This window comes from Diabrotica virgifera, chromosome 4, assembly GCF_917563875.1.
Source record: "Diabrotica virgifera virgifera chromosome 4, PGI_DIABVI_V3a".
Taxonomy (NCBI): Eukaryota; Metazoa; Arthropoda; class Insecta; order Coleoptera; family Chrysomelidae; genus Diabrotica; species Diabrotica virgifera.
The window spans coordinates 49,060,744-49,081,388 of NC_065446.1; the positions used below are offsets into that span (position 1 = coordinate 49,060,744).

General features: G+C 32.2%; 1 protein-coding gene across 1 annotated transcript in view; it reads left to right on the forward strand.

The window, feature by feature from the left end:
• The window catches only part of LOC114327466 (uncharacterized), a 713,641-nt gene that overhangs the window by 20,482 nt on the left and 672,514 nt on the right, over positions 1-20,645 (forward strand). The window contains exon 2 of the mRNA XM_050649213.1: positions 5,808-6,002. Coding sequence (XP_050505170.1) covers positions 5,808-6,002 — 195 coding nt within the window. The remainder of the gene's footprint in view (positions 1-5,807; positions 6,003-20,645) is intronic.

Consider the following 20,645-nt stretch of genomic DNA (forward strand, 5'->3'; position numbering starts at 1 on the left):
AGTCACAGTTTGATGAGCTTTCACATTGGCATGAAATAATCATCTCTTCTATGTAAATAAGTCCAAAAATATAATATGAAAACTATTTAAAAAGGCAGTATAACCATTAACTAACTTTTTGTTTGTTGTTTCTCTTCCTACAAATTTTAAAACGCAACAAGTATACATTATAACCAAACCACAGTCCCACAGCTGCCATATTGGATAATTTTTGTCATGTCATTTGAACATCCAATCAGAACAAAGTTACAATGCGCATGCGCCCGGTTGCTAGGTTTTACCATATAAAATTTCACCGTCATTATGCCCGTAAAGAAGTATAACTTCAAAAATTGAGAGTTGCGATGAATTTTCAAGTCCTGCCATATCCATAGAATAACAGGATACTATCTATTTTATGAAGAAAATTTTTTGGGCAGGACGGTTGCAAAAGGACTAAGGGACTATACAGATATACAAACATGTAATGAAAATAATGAAATTTTTATAATTTTTCAAGTCCTGCCAAATTAATAAATTAATCATATTTATTTCAAAATGACCAAAAAAAATGTTGGCATGACGTCACCTAATGTTTAACTGCACTTGCTTCTTGGATAATTCTGTATAAAATTTTCACTCTGGTTCCGTGATTTCCTAAATCATAAAATAAATTTTGTTATAAAATAAATAATTTCAGTAGACATTATTCAAAATGGCAGGATGTTTAGTTACACCTTTTTTACTATATATAGGTAAAAAATGTGTAAGAAAATTCGTGGAAAATTACACGATTTTCAAAATCATGCCATTTCGCACATATCTCAAGAAGGTTAATATAAATCTATTTTCAAAGAGGCAGGATGGTTGTATAGTTATTTCGTATAAAAAAATTAAATTGTGTGTCTGTAAAATGATTTCAGGGTGTTATACAAACATATTCATATCACCACAATTTTCTGAGTCATACCATATCGAGTATGCTTAAAAAATACTAATCTAAAACCGTTTAAAACTTGGCAGGATAACCGCAAAGATGAATAATACAAAAAATTAATTTTTATATCATTAAAACAATCGTACCCTATTAAATATTATTTTCCTGAATAATGTTTCGGAATTTTCACACACTTTTCAAATCTAATAGCAAACTGTAACATCTTTATTTTAAGTGATTAGATCATATTTTTATCTAAGTAAACGCAATAAAAGTAAATAAACAATTTTTACAATTTATTGGTTATAGTAAGGAATTTACCTACCCATTATATTATACAGGGTGTCCAGAAGCTCTCATAACAAACGAAAACCGGAGATTCCTCAGATAATTTTAAGAAAATTTAACTCAATTCACCTAGTTCAAAAATGCTTCCGTGGAAAGCTAGAGCTCTTTAAAGATGGCGTCTTGTAATTCATCATCGTCATAATTCAACCCGGATCTCTCCAGTGCTGGATATAGGTCTCCCTCAGTATTCTCCTTGCATTTCTGTCCTGTGCTGTCTGCATCAAGTTTCTGTCGATCCGTTTGATGTCATTAGACCATCTGGTTGGCGGACGACTTCTACTTCGATATGCTTCGTCCAGAAGAAGCATATCGAAGTCTTGTAATCAGTTTCTTTAAAATAGCTGCAGAACGCTTTTATTTGGAAAAACGAAAACTGGTACACTTATTTATCTTCCAGAAGTCAATTGTCAAATGTCAATTTTATCAATTGTCAATTTTTAGTACAGGTCATAGGGGTCCGTTTTGGGTACGGAAACGGATATTTTATCGAATAACTTTTCTGTCTAACTTTTAAGCATTTCTGACATTGGATTATTAAATTCTGGGATAGTTTTGTACTAAAAGGCACTTTTGCTTTAACTCAGAAGAATACGCAGTGTTCTAGAAAAATCGATTTGAAAAATTTTTCGTTTTTTGGTATTTTGAATTTAAAAGACTTTAGAAAAATTCTATTTAGGAAAACGAAAACTGCTACGTTTATTTCTCTTCCAGAGATGAATCGATTTTATCAATTGTGAATTTCTAGTACTGGTCATAGGCATCCGTCTTGGGTAGATCAACGGATATTTTATCTCATAACTTATTGGTCTTTATATTTTTAGACATTTTTGAGAGTAGAGTATTAAATTATGAGGTATTCTAGTACTAAAAGTTACTCTTGTTTTAAGTCGGCAAATACACCGTTTTTTTTTAAATTTTTTTTTAATTTTTCAAATTCAACAAACGAAAAATTTTAAAATGGATTTTTCCAGAAAACCGTGCATCCTACTAACTTAAAGCAGGAGTACCTTTTAGTACTAGAATACCTCACAATTTAATAATCTAGTGTCAAAAATACCTAAAAGGGAAAGACAAAAAAGATTCCTATGATCGGTACTAGAGATTCGCAATTGATGGAATCGATTTATCTCTGGAAGAAAAATAGGCAGACCAGTTTTTGTCTTTCAAATTGGAAGCGTTCTGGAGATATAAAAAACTAATTACAACGCGCCATCTGTAAAGAACTTTAGCTCCCTTAGGCAGGCCGCACATCAAAGGAACATTAAACGTAAATCACGTTTCATGGAAATAAAACACTGCTAAACAAATAGACGTCGGACCATTTATGCGACTCTCCGAAAATAAAAATATTTTATGAGCATGAATCACACTGATTTCATTGGTAGGCGGATTTTAAGATTTGTTTAGCCGTGTTTTATTTTCATGAAACGTGTTTTACGTTTCATGTTTAATGTTTTACGTTTCATGTTTCGTTGGTGTGCGGCTCGCCTTAGGGAAGCCGCACACCAAAGAAAGATGAAACGTAAAAGATGAAACATGAAACGTAAAACACGTTTCATGAAAATAAAACCCTGCTAAATAAATAGTAGAAGTCAGCCCACCAATGAAACGAGTGTGATTCATGTGCGTGAAACATTTTTATCGTCGAGAGGCCCCACACCAAAGAAACATGAAACATAAAACATGAAACCTAAAACACGTTTCATGAAAATAAAACACAGCTAAACAAATATAAGTGCACACACAAGAAGCGAGTGTGATTCATGCACATAAAACATTTTTATCTTGGTGAAATCTGTTTCAGGAAATAGATCGGGTTGTATTTTTCGGTTTCAGTTTCATTGTTTTGGACAGTTAATTACGTGCGTAATATGAATTCCGACCAAGAATTTAATATTGCATTGGTTTCTGCTGTGAAGTAGAACGAAGAGTTGTATAATTATAACCTGGAGGTTTAATTGTACAACTCTTCTTTTAATTGTTATTTGGGAGGTTTATGGAGTTACGAATACGCAAGCAGAACCGACCTCCAAATCACCTAGTGCCCAGAGTTGCTGGTAAGGCACGTCATCTGGAGTTTCGTGGGATATCGCCAATAAATTAAAGAAAACAGATTAAACGAGGGTTTTTGGGATGGCCGAACACGAATAGGACATTACAACCGACCCTCGGAACACCTGGTGCCCAGGGTGACTGATCTCGAATTTAGAGAGTTTTGGAGGTCGATTCTGATAGCGTATTCATGTTCAGCAACCACAAAACTCCTCGAGTAATCTACTTGCATCACTTTAGTGTCTGAAAGCCTCGAAATTTAAGAATGTGGCGTATATATTAGTCACCCCGAGCACTAGGTAAAGATCTGTTCTAATGTGACATTCTTGTTCAGAAACCCCAAAAACCACCTGAGTAATCTGTCTGTATCAATTTACTGCCGAAATTAATATATAAATATGGTATAGAAAATGCTTAACAAATAAAAAGGTACCATAAAATATCATTTTATTATAATACTAAAAAACAGGGTGTCCCATTTAAGAAAACTCAGAAAATACTCATTCCGAGTTTCAACCAACCCCGTATACTAAAATTAAACATTTTGATATACTATTAATAACTGACAATAGTAGACTATATTAAAAATCGTTTAAACATAAATTAATAGAAGTTTGGATATCAAATCACTAACAACATATATAGGGTGTGAATGTTCCTACAAAATTAACAAAAAAACGTAATTATATTTTAAACTACCTCGTATAATATTTCAAAACACTATATTTTATTAAAGAGAACATCGAGTAGAATCCAAAAATATAAAAATATGCAGGGTATTCCATTTAAAAAACATAAATTTGTGTCACCCTGTGAAAACGGGTAGCCCTGTATATTAGAAAATACTGTTAAATCATAGTCCTATCTGTGGTCCATGTTTTACCTAAATAACTTTTTTCGTATATCTTACGACAAATGAGAAATTTGACTTTGTTACACTAATGCCCCATCCTGTATACAAAATAACCATAAAACCATCCTGCCTCTTTGTAAATAGACATATTAAGATTCTTGAAACATGTGCAAAATGGCATGACTCAGAAAATCGTTGACTTTTTCGCGAATTTTCTTACAAATCTAGGACTCCTGCCGTCTTACAAGAACCGTTTAACCTTCCTGCCGAGTACCGAAAAGGTATTGATTGTATTTGAGTATTATAACTTTTTAAAGGCAGGACTAAGAAAATCACGGAATCAGGGTGAAAATTTTCCGCAGAATTTTCCAAGGGACAAGTATACTTAAACATTAGGAGACGTCATGCCAATATTTTTTTTGATCATTTTGAAATAAATATGTTTAATTTATTTAGTTGGCAGGACCTAGAAAATCATGAAAATTTCATTATTTTCCTTACATGTTTGTATACATATATACTCCGTTACCCCGTGTGAAACCCTCCTGCCCAAAAAATTTTCTTCATAAAATCGATAGTATCCTGTCTATCTACGGATATGGCAGGACTTAGAAATTCATCGCAAAACCCTATTTTTATTTTTTGGGGAAATCTAATTTTTACAGGAAAATGTCACAGGAAATTTGTGGATGTTTCCACAGATTGTAAGTACATCGTCTACCCTTCCAGTATTGCAAAAGGCAGGACTTAAGAAATCGTGGCTGAACTTCTGTATACTATCTCCCGGTCTAACAGCGAATGGCACTAACTTTCAATGGAGTGGCGAAGAACTACAACATGAAAATATCAACAGTCAAAACAAAATCCCTGGTAGTGTCAAGGGAACCCATAAGATGCAAATTAGTAACTAACAACGAACTAATTGAACAAGTCTCGAGATTCCAATATCTGGGAGTCGAAATATATAGTTATGGAGATGTTAAAGAGAGCGTCCGAAAGCAAGCAAATAAAGCCAATTACGTGTCAGGATGTCTGAGAGATATCATCTGGAGAAACAAAGACATGAGGCTGGAAGGGAAAGTACGCATATACAAATCATGTGTAAGACCGATCATGACGTACGCCATAGAAACAAGATGTGACACGGCAGAAACCAAGAGAATACTGAGAACATCAGAAATGAGAACATTGAGGTCAATAACTGGGAAAACACTGAGAGACTGAATACCGAACGACAGAATAAGAGATCTCTGTAACATACAAGATATAGTACGGTGGGGAAGACAGAGACGACGAGATTGGAATCAGCATGTGACGAGAATGGACAGCGAGAGAATAGCCCGTATAGCCAGGGATTCGAAGCCAAGAGGCAAAAGACTAATAGGAAGGCCCTTTAAAAGGTGGCGAGATAGCTGGCAGTCAACATCACAGCTACGAATACAAGCTCAAAATCGGTAAGGAACAGGCCAAGAGGCCTATTATAAGAAGAAGAAGAAGAACTTGAAATTTCCATTTAGTTTAGTATTATAATTATTAAAGAAGGCATTTCTTCATTGTAACATATTTAATATGTAGACTTACGTAAACTTATTATTGTAAATAATATTTAAAATATTTTCATCTTATTATTTTTTTCAGGTTTTGGTGGATATGGATAACACTTAGTGTGGCTTCAGTGTATTCGATAGACAATCTTTCGCAGTGCCAATCACGTTCGCGGATTCCTTTAGAAACATACTGCGCTTGCAATACAGTACCTATAGCTCAATGTCGATGTACGGGCCCACAGTTGATTGACGTCCCAACCAACCTCACAAAAGAATTGGATGGTTTGTAAGTCAAATTTTTTTGTCAATAATCATTTAGTTTAATTTAGGGGAGAATTTTTTGGGGAAAGGGAAATTAATAGGCCTTGGGCCCGCATATACAATTATTATTTATGACCACACCGTTGAAACTTTTTGTACTTGTTATTTGGGTGGAGTCGGACAAATTTTGAGCTTGGCGCATTATGGTAGTGGGGCGTTTGTCTGTCAAGCGGTGACGAAGTTGTCAACTTTATGCAAGAAAAAAATTTATTACCACATTGGTCATTCTATTTTAATCAATGGATTTTATCATATAAACAACGAAAACAATTTTGTCGGACAAAAATATTGGGGCAAACGACGCGTCGGACACGCTAAATATGTCAAATTTATGAAAATAATAAATTTATTACCACATGGATAATTTTAACGGTATCTACCATAAAGCATTTTTACAATAATGTGGTAACCTTGTCGGACAATTTTCACGGGGCATATGCGCAGTCGGACGCGCCGAAGATGTCAATTTCCTGAAATTTTTTTATTTACAACCATTTTTCCGACAACATTAGTAGGTTATAAGTAATTATATTCTTAATCAAAAAATCAAAGTGTCGGACAAAAATATTGGGGCAACTCGACAGTCGGACAAAAAATTTAATTTTTATTAGTAAACTATACTTTCCAATTATGCTGGGTTCGTGCATCCCTTATTTTACAACCATTTTTCCGACAAATGTAGTAGGTTACAAGTAATTATATTCTTAAACAAAAAATGTAATTGTCTGACAAAAATGTTGGGGCAAACGCACAGAAAACTTAATTCTTTTAGGCTATCGACGAGGAGGTATTATCAAAAAAAAATTTTAAAACAGAATTTCTCGGTTACTTTTGAATCGATTTAGCTGAAAATTGGTACACACACTAAGTAAAGCATTTAAAAGGGTATGACGTAGGTCGGAACCCAAAATTTTCTTAAAAAATTTTCCGACAAGAGGGAAAATTTTAGAAAAATTGTGATCTGATAATGTGTGTATATACTCCTTGAACAACGACAAACATCGTTCTGTATTTTTTTCTCGAATTAAAAAAAAATTTCAGCACATGTATCAGGTTATAAGTAGTTATATTCCAAATCAAAAAATCTAAGTGCCCGACATAAATAGTGGGGCACATCCAAAGTCGGACAAAAAATTTAATTTTTATTAATAAACTATACTTTTAAATTATGCTGGGTTCGTGCATCCCTTATCTTTACAACCATTTTTCCGACAAAAGTAGTAGGATACAAGTAATTATACTCTTAAACAAAAAATATAATTGTCTGACAAAAATGTTGGGGCAAACGAACAGGAAACTTAATTGTTTTAGGCTATGGACGAGGAGGTATTATCCAAAAATATTTTAAAACAGTTTTTCTCGGTTATTTTTGAATCGATTTAGCTGAAAATTGGTACACACACTAAGTAAAACATTTAAAAGGGTATGACGTAGAGCTGTACCCAAAGTTTTCCCAAAAAAATTTCGGACAAGAGGGAAAATTTTAGAAAAATTGTGATCTGATATTTGCGTACATACTCCTTGAACAACGACAAACATCGCTCTGTAGTTTTTTTTCTCGAAATAAAAAAAAATTTCCGACACAAGTATCAGGTTATAAGTAGTTATATTCCAAATCAAAAAATCTAAGTGTCCGACAAAAATATTGGGGCAAATCCAAATTCGTACAAAAAATTTAATTTTTATTGATAAACTATACTTTTAAATTATGCTGGGTTCGTGTACCCCTTATCTTTACAACCATTTTTCCGACAAAGGTAGTAAGTTACAAGTAATTAGATTCTTAAACAAAAAATGTAATTGTTTGACAAAAATCTTGGGGCAAACGAACAGAAAACTTAATTTTTTAGCCTATCGACCAGAAAGTAATATCAAAAAATTTTAAAAGAGTTTTCTCGGATATTTTTGAATCGATTTAGCTCAAAATTGGTACACACACTAAGTAAAACATTTAAAAGGGTATGACGTAGAGCTGTACCCAAAACTTTCTTAAAAAATTTTCTGAAAAGAGGGAAAATTTTAGAAAAATTGTGATCTGATATTTGCTTACGTACTCCTTGAACAACGACAAACATCGTTCTGTAGTTTTTTTCCAATTAAAAAAAATTTCCGACACAAGTATCAGGTTATAAGTAGTTATATTCTAAATCAAAAAATTTAAGTGTCCGACAAAAATATTGGGTCAAATCCAAAGTCGGACAAAAAATTTAATTTTTATTAATAAACTGTCTTTTAAAAAATACTGGGTTCGTGCAACCCTTACCTTTAAAACCATTTTTCCGACAACATTATTAGGTTATAAGTAATTATATTCTTAATCAAAAAATCAAAGTGTCGGACAAAAATATTGGGGCAACTCGACGGTCGGACAAAAAATGTAATTTTTATTAGTAAACTATACTTTCAAATTATGCTGGGTTCGTGCATCCCTTATCTTTACAACCATTTTTCCGACAAAAGTAGTAGGTTACAAGTAATTATATTCTTAAACAAAAAATGTAATTGTCTGACAAAAATGTTGGGGCAAACGGACAGAAAACTTAATTCTTTTAGGCTATCGACGAGGAGGTATTATCAAAAAAAAATTTTAAAACAGTGTTTCTCGGTTACTTTTGAATCGATTTAGCTGAAAATTGGTACACACACTAAGTAAAGCATTTAAAAGGGTATGACGTGGGTCGGAACCCAAAATTTTCTAAAAAAAATTTCCGACAAGAGGGAAAATTTTAGAAAAATTGTGATCTGATAATTTGTGTACATACTCCTTGAACAACGACAAACATCGTTCTGTATTTTTTTCTCGTATTAAAAAAAAAATTTCAGCACATGTATCAGGTTATAAGTAGTTATATTCCAAATCAAAAAATCTAAGTGCCCGACATAAATAGTGGGGCACATCCAAAGTCGGACAAAAAATTTAATTTTTATTAATAAACTATAATTTTAAACTATTCTGGGTTCGTGCATCCCTTATCTTTACAACCATTTTTCCGACAAAAGTAGTAGGATACAAGTAATTATACTCTTAAACAAAAAATGTAATTGTCTGACAAAAATGTTGGGGCAAACGAACAGGAAACTTAACTCTTTTAGGCTATGGACGAGGAGGTATTATCCAAAAATATTTTAAAACAGTTTTTCTCGGTTATTTTTGAATCAATTTAGCTGAAAATTGGTACAAACACTAAGTAAAACATTTAAAAGGGTATGACGTAGAGCTGTACCCAAAATTTTCCCAAAAAAATTTCCGACAAGAGGGAAAATTTTAGAAAAATTGTGATATGATATTTGCGTACATACTCTTTGAACAACGACAAACATGGTTCTGTAGTTTTTATTCTCGAAATAAAAAAAATTTCCGACACAAGTATCAGGTTATAAGTAGTTATATTACAAATAAAAAAATCTAAGTGTCCGACAAAAATATTGGGGCAAATCCAAATTCGTACAAAAAATTTAATTTTTATTGATAAACTATACTTTTAAACTATGCTGGGTTCGTGTATCCCTTATCTTTACCTCCATTTTTCCGACAAAAGTAGTTAGTTACAAGTAATTATATTCTTAAACAAAAAATGTAATTGTCTGACAAAAATCTTGGGGCAAACGAACAGAAAACTTAATTCTTTTAGGCTATCGACGAGAAGGTATTATCAAAAAAAATTTTAAAACAGTTTTCTTGGTTATTTTTGAATCGATTTAGCTCAAAATTGGTACACACACTAAGTAAAACATTTAAAAACTCAAAATTTTTCCAAAAAAATTTCCGACAAGAGGGAAAATTTTAGAAAAATTTTTATCTGATATTTGCGTACATACTCCTTGAACAACGACAAACATAGTTCTGTAGTTTTTTTTCTCGAAATAAAAAAAATTTCCGACACAAATCGGGTTATAAGTAGTTATATTCCAAATCAAAAAATCTAAGTGTCGGACAAAAATATTGGGCAAATCCAAAGTCGGACAAAAAATTTAATGTTTATTAATAAACTATACTTTTAAATTATGCTGGGTTCGTGCATCCCTTATATTTACAACCATTTTTCCGACAAAGTAGTAAGTTACAACTAATTATATTCTTAACCAAAACATGTAACTGTCTGACAAAAATGTTGGGGCAAACGAACAGAAAACTTCATTATTTTAGGCTATCGACGAGGAGGTATTATCAAAAAAAAATTTAAAACAGTTTTTCTCGGTTATTTTTAGATCGATTTAGCTGAAAATTGTTACACACATTAAGTAAAAAATTTAAAAGGGTATGACTTGGAGAATGGAGAAGAAGACACAATGATGAACTCCAGACAATATACGGAGATGAAAACATAGTACGCTACATTAAATCAAACAGAATACGATGGGCGGGTCACGTACTAAGATCAAGTGACGAAAGACTTCTAAACGCCACATTCTGGGAAAGGCCCGATGGAAAAAGGTCAGTTGGTCGCCCAAGAAAGAGATGGAAGGACGCAGTAGCCAGCGATCTACGCAAAATGGGAGTACAGCAATAGGAAATAGCTGCTCAGGACCGACAACAATGGAGGGAAATAGTAAACGCGGCCAAGACTCACATAGAGTTGTAGAGCCAAATGATGATGATGATGATGATGACTTAGAGTTGTACCCAAAATTAATTTTGGGTATTAACTACAGTTACATTATTAACTACATTTTTTAACTACAGTTAAGAATTTAATATTCACCATTGGCGCGCATACGGGTAATATGAGCCGAAAAATACGTAATTTAATATGAAGTCAAAAATGTATAAAAATTAATTTTTTTTTAAATTGTACCAAAACGCCCCATTATTTTTGTCCGACAAGTGATCCAATATGCATTACTAGAGACTGGAAAATATGCACTAAAAAATGTCTAAAATATGCATGCAATATGCATTTTAAAACAAGCTGAATATGCACAATTAACATGCAAATATGCATTTATATATGCACTTATTTTTATATGAATAATTTTATGGTTTACGTTAAATACATAAATAAATAAAAAATAATAAAAATAAATAAATAGGTTTGAATTTAAACCAAATTGTATTATTATTTCTTAATATATTTTTTTAACTTCAGGTTTTGTGACAAATAAAACGGCAAAATATTTTATTTTGACCACAAGATAAATAAGAGTACAATAAAATAAATGTACATATTTTTATTGTTACAATATTGATTCATATTTTCTAAACTAATATTATAAAAAGAGTACAATAAAACAAATTTACATATTTTTATTGTTACAATAAATAATCATATATTGATTCATATTTTCTAAACTAATATTATGTCTTCTATCTGTTAATATTTGTTTATAGGCAGAAAAAGATCTCTCAACGTCACAAGATGTAATTGGGGCATATTTAAACTTTGCTATTAGAGACGGATCCATATTAATATTTTCATCGAAGTTTCCAAAATTGATTATATTATTTATTGAACGCAATAAAGTGAAACCCTCATTTTTGTTTAAAACGTCATCAAGTTTATCTTTAATTTTTACTCCAATTTCCCCATTCAGATTTGTTATTTTCTGTTTAACCGAATCAACAATAGACATACTATTGTGAAGACATAAATTTTGAGCCTCTAATTTTGTAATTGAACTTTCAATGATATCGAAATTCGATTTTATATACAACAATTGATTTTTAATAGACTTTTCTTTAAAAATATTTTGACAGTTATCAATAGCGGTACAAGTCGGATCAAAACTTGAAATAACGCTTTTGATGTCGTCGTAGTGTTCAGATAAAAATATAGCACTTTTAAGCCAAGTTCCCCATCTGGTTAATACTGGTTCTGGTGGTAAAGGAATATCGGGAAGCATCTCCCTATATACCTGTACACGTAGTGGTGCTTTCAGAAATACTTTTTTTACATTATTTATTAAGGTGTTTACATTGGGAAATTCAATTCTAACTTTCTCTGCAACTCTGTTTAGGCCGTGCGCCAAACATGTACAGTGAATTAAATTAGGGAAAAAGATTTTAAGATTGGATGCAGCTTTCATCATATATGAGGCGGCATCACTAAGCATTAATAATATTTTTTCAAATGGTACTTGATCAGGTAAAAAAAAATTTGTTAGGGATTCGTTAACAAATCTAGCTATTGTAGCATAGTTTGTTTTTTCCAAACATTTTACACTAATTAAGTATGAGTTTTTAAAATCGCCAGAGTCGTTAAGAACTCCAACAATTAGATTCGCAATTTGTCGACCCTTTGTATCCGTTGTTTCGTCGACGGAAATCCAAAGATAATCGGCTTTTAACTGATTTTTAATACTCGTCATCACATCTTTGTAACATGCACTGACATATTTTTTCCGAAGAGTTGAAGAACTTGGTATTTGAGCTGGTTTATCTTTAATCTTGCAATAAGTTTTTAAAAAGTTTTGACACGATTTATGTTCTAACTTGTGCAGAGGGATATTGCAGTTCAAAAAAAAATGGCATAAATCCTTTGCAAAGGTTTCTTGCCCAACTGACGTATTCTGAATCTGCAAACTGTTCTGTAGAATCTGCTGGCGAGGTTTATTATCATTTTTTGATAGCTTAGTTTGGTGAAGTGAAGTTTTTATATGTTGAACTACTTGGAATTTCTTTTGACATGGAATCTGGAATATAATGATAATGATGTTTTAGATGTTTTCGTAAATAGATACCTACATTAAAATGATCAAACTTTTTAAACCTCCCCCAATTTTTTTTTATTTCTCAAAGTGAAATTGAAATCGTCAAACAATAAAGTACAGTCAGTGTACCGTAGTATACAGGGTGGGCCACTCTCAACACCTCGCTCTGTATAAGCCAAACCGTTGCGAACTTTAAAAAACAGTTTTTGAAGAAATGGGACGGTTTGTCATTTTAGAATAGACAGACACATAGATGTGCAAAGAAGTTTGATAAGTTTAAAAATCTATTGAAGTGGAGAACTTACCTTTTTATCACAAATGGTGCAAAACATACTTTCACTGTCGATAACTTTTAGATGATTGTTACTTCCAATCCAACTTCTGAGAAAACTTGATTTTTCCCTTGCTACTTTAGGCATTTTCACAATAATAATAAAATGATTTTTTTACACAGTATAGTCAATAACTTGCAATCACAAAAGTTGAATAATCGGCGATTGATTTAAGACTAACCATTCATAAAATAAAATAATCTATCCTACCCTTAAAACAGTGTTGCCAACTCGACCAATATAGTATTTGCCAAACCTCACAAGAATGATGGAATGATCAGTTCAACAGTAGGTATTCCATTATCAACTAATAAAAAATCCCTATAGCAAGCATAACCCAGTACAGATAAATTATTTGTTTTAAAAAATGCTGAAACATGATCCTGTAGTTAATAGTAATCTCATGGTCCACAGACATAAGTACTAATATAAACATTATTGAAGGCGAAGGGATTTGCTGATGTAGTGTGTATGTGTGAATGGTTAAACATTTTTTGTTAGGAATCAGATTTGACTCACTGATATCAGTTTCAAGTTCCTGTGAGAGAGTTCCTAAGTTGTTTTAGTAATTGTAAGGCCAACATAAAAATTTGTTCTGAATTAGAAGATTTTCGATTTTTACTAAATAATTTTTATATTATTTAATATGCTAGAAAATATGCTATATGCTAAACAAGAAATAAATAAGCTAAACAACACAAAAATATGCCAAATCTAGCATAAAATAAGCTAAATTGGCAACGCTGCCTTAAAATTTCGTTTTGGTTGGTTTTCCCAGAATAATTCATAGTTGGCCGACACCAGCAGAAAGTACAGGTAATATTTGTAATGTTATTCAAAATATAATCGGTATTTACTTAGGTAATTTGTAAATTCTGAGAAGTCTATAAATCTTAAATATCCGGATAATGATACCTGCAGCTATAAATAACGCCCATTATGTTTATGGGTACAACAACAAAGGAGCTTAACAGCAAAATATTTACTTTCACATTTTATTTTAATGGATGTTGATGTTACTAATATATACCTTATTTTTAAATGGGGTAGAGTAAATTCCCATCAAAATATGCATTTATATGCTCTTAAATCTCCAAATATGCAAGGCATATGCATTTATGAAAAACATGAGAAATATGCAGCATATATATGCATATGCATTTTGCATATAATCCAGTCTTTATGCATTACACATGTAAAAAAACAGTACAAAATAAAAATAACATCTGTGGTAATAAATAAAATATTTTCAGGAAATTGACATTTTCAGCGCGTCCGACTGCGCATATGCCCCGTGAAAATTGTCCGACAAGGTTACCACATTATTGTAAAAAGTTTTATGGTAGATTTCGTTAAAATTAGCTATGTGGTAATAAATTTATTATTTTCATAAATTTTAAGTTATTTTTCGGGTGTAACTACAATGATATTATGCTAAAAATGATGGTGTATCGCATATTTAAAATGCGTTTATCTCGAAAACGGTTGAGTTTAGGAAGATGACAGAAGTATACCTTTTTTAAGTAAAACTAATAGGAAAATAAAAATTTTAATGTCAAAATTATACAGAGTGAGGGATAAAAAAAATTGAACGTAATAAATGAGTGCTGAAAGGCATATGTGGCGCCCTCTGGGCAATGCATAATTTTTGGTAAGGAATATAGATTTCTCGACCCAAGAAACCCCCAGATATAAAATTTCATGTTGTTATCTCATACCTATCAGGAAATATTCAATAATAAATAAAAAAAAAGTTTAAATTTGTCACCCTGTATCTCGGCTATTATAAACTTTGTACTAAGGTAAGTTAGCTTAAATCGGTCTATTTTAACCTCAGGGACCTGAGGTTAAGCTATGGCCCATTCTTTACCAAACACCCTGTATGCATAAAAATTACTTTTTATTTTAATTGTACCAAAACGCCCCATTATTTTTGTCCGACAAGTGATCCAATATGCATTACACATGTAAAAGAACAGTACAAAATAAAAATGACATCTGTGGTAATAAATAAAAAATTTTCAGGAAATTGACATCTTTGGCGCGTCCGACTGCGCATATGCCCCGTGAAAATTGTCCGACAAGGTTACCACATTATTGTAAAAAGGTTTTATGATAGATACCGTTAAAATTATCGATGTGGTAATAAATTTATTATTTTCATAAATTTGACATATTTAGCGTGTCCGACGCGTCATATGCCCCAATATTTTTGTCCGACAAAATTGTTTTCGTTGTTTATATGACAAAATCCATTGATTAAAATAGAATGACCAATGTGGTAATAAATTTTTTTCTTGCATAAAATTGACAACTTCGTCACCGCTTGACAGACAAACGCCCCACTACCATAATGCGCCAAGCTCAAAATTTGTCCGACTCCACCCAAATAACAAGTACAAAAAGTTTCAACGGTGTGGTCATAAATAATAATTGTATATGCGGGCCCAAGGCCTATAATATATGAATAACCAGCCACAGGCAAATATTCACGGAGAATATTTTACATATTTTATTAAACTAGTAAAATGTTTGCATATTTTTATTTAAGTGGAGGTAAAATGCATAAAACACTAAAGTAATGATTGAAAAGGCCTGACATGTTTTTGTACACACTTATGACAAACTAATGATTTTACCCGTCGCCATGCGACGGGAGATACAATCATTTGCCCCCTACAGTCAATGCAGTCATTTTTTTTACTTCCTCCTATTTTATCGTATCTCCCTCCAATTTTTTCTGACTTTCTCTATTTTATTCTGATCCCTTCTATTTTTTTCTGACTCCTTTGTATTTTTATAGCACCCTCCAATTTCTTTTGACACCTTAAAGTTTTTTCTGACCCTAACATTTTTTCTGACTCCCTCTAATTTTTTCGGACACCCCCTAATTTTTACTGACTCCCTGTAATTTATTTTTATTATACACAATATAATGATATAAATTTCAAAAACTAAAGACAATAAATAGCGGCACGTGGTACTTGCGACAGAAGTAACTACTTCTTATAGCGCGTTATACAGTGTGTCTGCGTAACTTGAAACCACATGGGAAACTTTTTTATTATCAATTTTACGAAAAAAAGTTATTCTTCATAAAGTGCTCTGCATGGTCTACAACCAAAGATTCAATCATCAGATATCCAATTTTATCGACAGTATACAAGGTATGTCAAAAATATGAATTTCTTTCAAGAGGAAAGCACATTTATATTTCACAATATCGAAAATATTTATTAAGAAAAGTTGTTTCGATTTAAAAATCATTGTCATTTTGTATTTATTCATTATCATTATTATCTTGGGTAGCGATAAGAAATATTCGCTTTAAAAATTAGAGGCTATGATATATTTTACTATATTAATTGGTAAATAAGCCACAATTTAAGTTGGAAATTAATTTTATTGACATTTTATTAATTTTATTATTTTTTTTATATTTGTATTTCGATAACGATTTCCGAAGTGGAAGTCGAAACGTCAATTAAATTAATTTGCAACTTAAATTGTGGCTTATTTCCCAATTAATATGGTAAATTATAATGCCATAATAAAGATACCACAAAGAAATAACTTCGGAACAATTTTAAATAATAATATAAAGTAAATGTGGAAGCTTTATTATAGCTAGTTATAATAAACTCCTTTAGATTGACGTCAGATTGACGTCAGATTGACGTTTAATTATAACTGTATATGAAAATAACGTTGTTGTTTTTAGTATTTTCTTTAGAATTTCATCAAATTTTCTCACCTTTAAACCTTCCTTGGATTTCTACAAATGTTTCAAAATCGAAATTACTTAAATCGGTTCAGTTATTCTGAAGCTGTGATAAAAAAGATAAAAGAAAATACGACGTTTATTAAACGTCATTTAACGTTTAAATATCGACAAATATCCCGAACAGACTGCGTGACTTGTCGCGCAGTCTGTTCGGGACATATTAGATGATTGAATCGGAAAATAAAAGTAATTTTGAAGTGTGTGAAAATGGTTACTTGATTTTTCCCCTTTTGACAAGTTGTTCTATTTTATTTACCCAGAAATGATAAAAAGAGGGTAATAGCGATCTATAAAGATTGTTTGTAGTAGGTAAGCCCAAGCAGGGATTTTTGCAGTTACTCGAGCGAGTCTGATTATCAAATGGGGAGAAACCGTGTAACCTGCAAATATACCTCTACAATATAGTGTCTCCTAATACAGGGGAGTTAGTTAAGGGGATCCCGAAAAAAAATCTATCCTTAGAAAAACTCGAAATCCTCAGATTAAGAAAAGGTAACTTAAGTGCATGCATATTTCAAAAATCTGACGACTTGAGCGGGGCGTATGAACATGGGGGAGTCACAAAGTTTCACAAAAAAAGCGTATACTTAGCAAAGTAAACGTCAGATCGAAAAACTAAAAAGTACTTGGTCAATTGGTCAATATTTTTCAAAAATTTACCGAATCATACCAAACACGACCTCCCACCGAGAGGGTTGGGGGGTAAATTTAAAATTTTAAATAAGAACCCTGCGATATTTCTCGAAATGAACATCAGATCAAAAAACTGAAATATACACGTATTCAGTTATTTTCGACAAATCTATCGAATGACACCAAACACGACCCCTCACGGAGGTGGGGTGGGGGTTACTTTAAAATCTTAAATAGGAGCCCCCATTTTTTTATTGCAGATTTGGATGCCTTACGTAAAAATAAGTAAATTTTATTCGAGATATTTTTTCTCAATTATGGATAGATGGCGTTATAATCGGAAAAAACGATTGTTGGAAATGAAAAATTAAATAAAAAAGTGAAAAGTCCCTCACTTTATGGAAAACTTAACTTAACTTTTTTTGGTTCTAAGACCTACTCTTCAAAACCCAATAAGTCCCCATAACGCTCGAGTACTTGCAAATTTAGTATACTTTCCTTCCTCCCCTACTATTGGTAGGTAGTTTATTCCGTTTATACAAAGTTCACTACAATAATTTGTACTACATAACTATCAGATATTATCTTTCTCAACTCCTCCAAATTCCTCCGCCTATTCAAATACGTTTTTCAACTCTGTGTCGATTCTCTGAAGCTACTCGTCGAAGTTCTATTATATCCAGTAATCCATGATGGTGGGTTTTAAGGTACCCTGACACCGTTGACGTCGAAAGCTACGTCCGTCGGTTGTTAAAGTTAATAGAGCAGGGTTGTAAGACGACTGAAGGAAAACACGAAAGGATACAAAGACAGGACATTAGATGTTACTAAAATTAACTGAACCGTAAATAGGGACTGTTTTTAGATATTTTATTCCCAAAAATAAAAAAACTGAAATTGAAAGCCTGTGGCCATAGGAACGCTAACAAACTATTCACTGTAAGATAACTTTATTAGTAAAGGTGTGATTTAATATAACAAAAAGGTTTAATTTTAAAACAAACAAATTGTTTATAAAACGGTTAAATAAAAAATTAAAGTACGGGAAAAGTTATTTATAAAAGAATATTCGAATTACTTATTGTGTAACATATTGTGTAAAAGTGTAAGAGGATCCAAGAACTCTACATCTACATACTCCTTCTGATAAATGTAATTATATCTACACTGCGCGCCAAAATTAACGCATAATTCTAAACACCCTGGTAGATCCAATAATTTTAATATTTCTATTTTTGTGATAATATATTATTGTTACCTCCGGTATATTGTCAAATTTATATAAATAACGGTAAACAACGCTGATGTTGTATCATTTTTTTGCAAAAAAATTAAAACATGTTAGTTGTGTTTCGTTTTAATTCGAATTTAGTTGGGTCGGAATACGTTAAGAGGAACGTTTAAAGGCGTTTATCAAGTTTAGGTATTTTTTCTTTTAAAATGAACCACCAGCAGTAAGAAAATCGAAATTTGTCAGAAAGTGACTGTATTAGAATCGTTACTCTTCGCGAAGAAGGATACAGTCAAGTAGAACTCGCTGAACGTTTTAACTTCACCCAGTTAACCATTTCAAGAGTGCTGACATGTTTTTATGTTAATGGAAATAATTCGATTTTCCGGTCAAGGCCGTAGAAGGGTTACAACTCCTAATCAAGAACGATTTTTTACACTTCGTACACTGAGACGAAGGTTTGTTACCAATACTTCTCTACAAAACGAATTTTTGGGTCTTTATAATTTTAGAATCAGGTAAAATACGATAAGAAGAAGACTTGTCAAAAACGACCTACGCCCTGGAAGGGCACCCACTGGCCCATTATTGACCGGAGACCATAGAAGGCAAAGATTGCATTTGGCTCGTGAACATGTTGTTTGAAATAATGATTATTGGGGAAGAATATTGTTCACCGATAAATCCAGGCACTGCCTTTTTTCTGATGACAGGCGGAACAGAGTGTGCAGAAGACCTGGGGGACGCTCGCACAGTGTAACACCGTAGGGACTGTACAGTATGATGACGGCCTGCGAGAAGTACTGACCTCAACTCAATAGAACATATTTGGGGCATCATAGGCAGACGACTACAACTACCTAATGCACCAAACACATCAGATGAACTGTTTTTGCGGTTAGTTTAAATTTGGGATCAAATTGATCAAGAAACAAGCTGAAAATGCGAGCATTGTCATAACGAAAACTTTGTATATTTACATATTTTAATTCATAATATTGAAAATTTCTATTATGGAAAGTAGTTTAGAATTAATAATTATGTTTTAATGTGCAATTATATCATTCTAATTTAAATGTTATGAACTACAAAGGTAGTTTACTCTTGATCGAAATTCATATTTTTTATATACCTCGTATAAAATTAATAAAATTTTATACAAGGTGTCCCAAAAGTAGTGGAACGGTCGAATATTTCGCGAACTGAACATTGGATCGAAAAACTGAAAAATACGTTTTCAATCATTTTCAAAAATCTATCCAATGACACCAAAAATCAACCTCCACTACACCCCCTGGAGGTGGGGTGAGGGTAACTTTAAAATCTCAAATGGAATCCCCTAGATTTTCTTACAGATTTGGATTCGTTACGTAAAAGTAAGCAACTTTTATTCAAGACATTTTTTCGAACTGATACCATGAACGAACGATTTATCCTGATACCATGGGTAAATTATAGAAACGGTCTAATATCTCGAGAAATACACTTCCAAATGAGAAACCAAGCAAATTTTTTTAATACTTTTCGAAAACCTATCGAATAACACTAAACATGACCCTCCAACCCACCCCCTGGAGGTGGGGTGGGGGGTAACTTTAAAATATTAAATAGCAACCCCCACTTTTTATTACAGATTCGGATTTGTCATGAAAAACTAAGCAACATTTATTCGAAACATTTTTTAGAATTGTTGATAGATGGCGCTTTAATTGGAAGAATACGATTTATTAGCGCCATCTATCAGCATTTTTAAAAAATGTTTCGAATAAATGTTGCTTAGTTTTCATGACGAATTCGAATCTGCAATAAAAAGTGGGGGTTGCTATTTAAGACTGTAAAGTTACCCCCCACCCACCTCCAGCGGGTGGGTTGGAGGGTCATGTTTAGTGTTTATCGATAGGTTTTCGAAAAATATTAAAAACCTGTTTTTTGGTTTCTTATTTGGAAGTGTATTTCTCGAAATATTAGACCGTTTCTATA